The sequence below is a fragment of the Harpegnathos saltator genome, unplaced genomic scaffold (assembly GCF_003227715.2).
Source record: "Harpegnathos saltator strain DR-91 unplaced genomic scaffold, Hsal_v8.6 scaffold166, whole genome shotgun sequence".
Classification (NCBI taxonomy): Eukaryota; Metazoa; Arthropoda; class Insecta; order Hymenoptera; family Formicidae; genus Harpegnathos; species Harpegnathos saltator.
Window position 1 is genome coordinate 905,608 of NW_020229946.1, and position 2,626 is coordinate 908,233.

Below are 2,626 nucleotides of genomic sequence, written 5' to 3' on the forward strand. Positions count from 1 at the left end.
CCCGGGATTTTTTCTTCACCCTGTATATGAGAACTCATGTGTATATTTTTGCACATAGTATATATAAAGAAATATAGTAAATAGCACACGTATATGCGCGGGGGAGGGGCTCTGCCTCCCCAAAAAACCTAACTCTAACCTAACTCATAACTAATAAATCGGTTAGGTTAGGTTAGGTTAGGTTAGGGTTAGGTGTCTCACGGAGCATATGGCCCGGAAAGGTCCGAATCTCGATGACGGCCAATATGGCTTCCGGGAGGAAAGGTTAACAGTAGATGCGATCCTGCACCTACGTACCCTCTCGGAGGCCATCGTGCAGAGGGGCGGGGTGGCGGTTGCTGTATCCTTGGATATAGCAAACGCTTTCAACACCCTGCCCTGGGGTAGGGTGGTGGAAGCAATGAGGAACTATTTCCGCTTCCCACCCTATCTCGTGGCCGTCATCGAGGATTACTTCAGGGGTCGGCGCTTGAGCTGGAAGGACGCCGACGGCAAAGTGCGCGGGAGGGGGATGAGTTGCGGGGTTCCGCAGGAGTCTGTCTTGGGCCCCCTGCTATGGAACCTCGGATACAACTCAGTCCTCCGAACAGCCCTCCCCCCCGGCAGTAGCATGATATGCTACGCTGATGCCACGTTCATACTGGCTGGGGGGAACGACTAGGGGGATGCCTTGCGAGAGGCCAACATTGCGGTGGCATGCGCTGTGCGTGCCATCAGTAATCTGGGTCTGGCGATGGCTGAAAGGAAAACGGAAGCGATTTTCCTATATAGGAAGAAGGGAGTGAAGCCACCCCAGGCCCAGATACGGGTGGGGGCTGTCAGGGTCCCGATAGAGGCTCAGATGAAATATCTGGACCTCACTTTGGACGGCACCTGGTGCTTCAAGGAGCATATAAGCCGTCTGGTTCTCCGATTGAGGGCGGTTTCGGCCAACTTGTGCAAGTTAATGCTCAATATCGGGGGACCGGACAGAAAGGCTCGTCGCCTCCACGCTGGGATACTTAATTCAGTGGCGCTGTATGGAGCGCCGGTATGGGCTGAGGCTCTGGCCGCCAGCCGTCCACTGCAAGCGCTTTTGCGTAGAGCGCACAAGGCGGTGGCGGTCAGAGTCATTAGAGGATATAGGACGGTATCTCACATGGCGACGACGGTCCTGGCGGACATGCCTCCCCTGGAGCTCCTCGCCCTCATGTACCGTAATATATATATGAGGAGGGGGAGCTCATGAAAACAGAGGATGCAGGTCAGGCACTCGCCGGGGCTATACAGCGGATGAAGCACCAGGCTCGACAGCTCCTCCTCTGGAGATGGCAAAGACGCCTGGAGAACACCAGATACGGGAGGAATACCGTCCACCCCTGTCTGCAGGAGTGGATGGACACGGGATTCGGGACCTTGACATTCAGGATGACACAGGTGCTCACCGGACATGGATGTTTCGGTGAGTACCTGTGTCGAATAGGCAAGGAAGGTACAGCGCATTGCCACCATTGCGATGCTGATCACGACTCCGTGCAGTACACACTGCAGGACTGCCCGGCATGGGCTGCCGAGCGCGGAGTCGTGATCCGGGGATTGGGACACGATCTCTCGCTCCCCACGATAGTGAACGCAATTGTGGGGAGCGAGAGAAAATGGAGGATATTCGCCTCCTTCTGTGAGGCAGTCATCTTACAGATGGAGGCCGCGGAGGAGACATGCCGGCAGGCGGAAGGCCGGGGTTGGAAGCAGAGAAGCAGAGAAGACGACAGCAACTCCGACTTTGGCGCGGATCGAGGAGTAGGAGCAGGGAGGGGGATGCGGATTCCTTTGCGGAAGAGGCTGTCAGGATGATGGAGATACCAGCACCCCCTCCACCTCCGATAGCATCTCCCCCGACACAGCGGAAAAGAAGGGCACCCATGTCAGTGCGCGGTGCCCCCCCCTCCCAGAAAGTAGTGAAACGAGGGAGGGCGCAACGACCCGCAGGAGCAGGAATGGTGGTAGGAATGGCGCAGTCATCTTATGCACCATTTATGGCAGTGAGAAGAGCAGGAAGGGGGTGGACCATTCACCCCGCAGCCGACCGCCGGCCCCGAGGACAGGGGTCGGATGAGGGTAAAGGGGGGAGAGTGATGCGATAATCGCCAACAACCACCCTACCCAAAGCCCACAATAAGGTGGGCATGAAGGGAGGGGTTTTCTAACGCCTCCCCGCCTCTTAGAGGCGGGTATGCCCGGCGGCTAGGGGATAAGATTTTTTCCCCCCGTAACCGCCGGGCAGGAGGGTGGGGTGCTGGGCGGGGGTTCCCAGCACCTCAATCAACCTCTCCAAATGAAGAGCGGCTGGCTGAGAAGGTGGATCAGCCAGCCGCACATCATCTTGTTGGCGGCGTCCCGCCTGGCTGGGAGCGGTGGTTGAAGCGCAGACCCTTTGGACGGCTTCCTCCTTCCCAACAAAGCAGGGCGTGAGGGGTGGAAGGGGGAGCGGTGGTTGAAGCGATCCTTGGATCGCTTCCCTCCTCCCCCTGGGAGGCGGCGGTCGAAGATGAGCTCCGGCTCGCGTCCCCCCTCCCCCATCCACCCTTCGGAGAAGACAATGATAGTCTATCTGGACTCGGGGCCCCAATCGCAGTTACGTAGGCAC

The 2,626-nt window shown here is 57.9% G+C and overlaps 1 protein-coding gene across 1 annotated transcript; it reads left to right on the forward strand.

Moving 5' to 3' along the window:
• The first annotated feature begins 733 nt into the window (after positions 1-733).
• On the forward strand, positions 734-1,833 carry LOC105184948 (uncharacterized). Its single transcript, XM_025296963.1, has 2 exons — positions 734-1,129; positions 1,369-1,833. The coding sequence occupies exons 1-2, from the start codon at positions 734-736 to the stop codon at positions 1,831-1,833; spliced, it is 861 nt and encodes a 286-aa protein (XP_025152748.1).
• Positions 1,834-2,626: the final 793 nt, after the last annotated feature.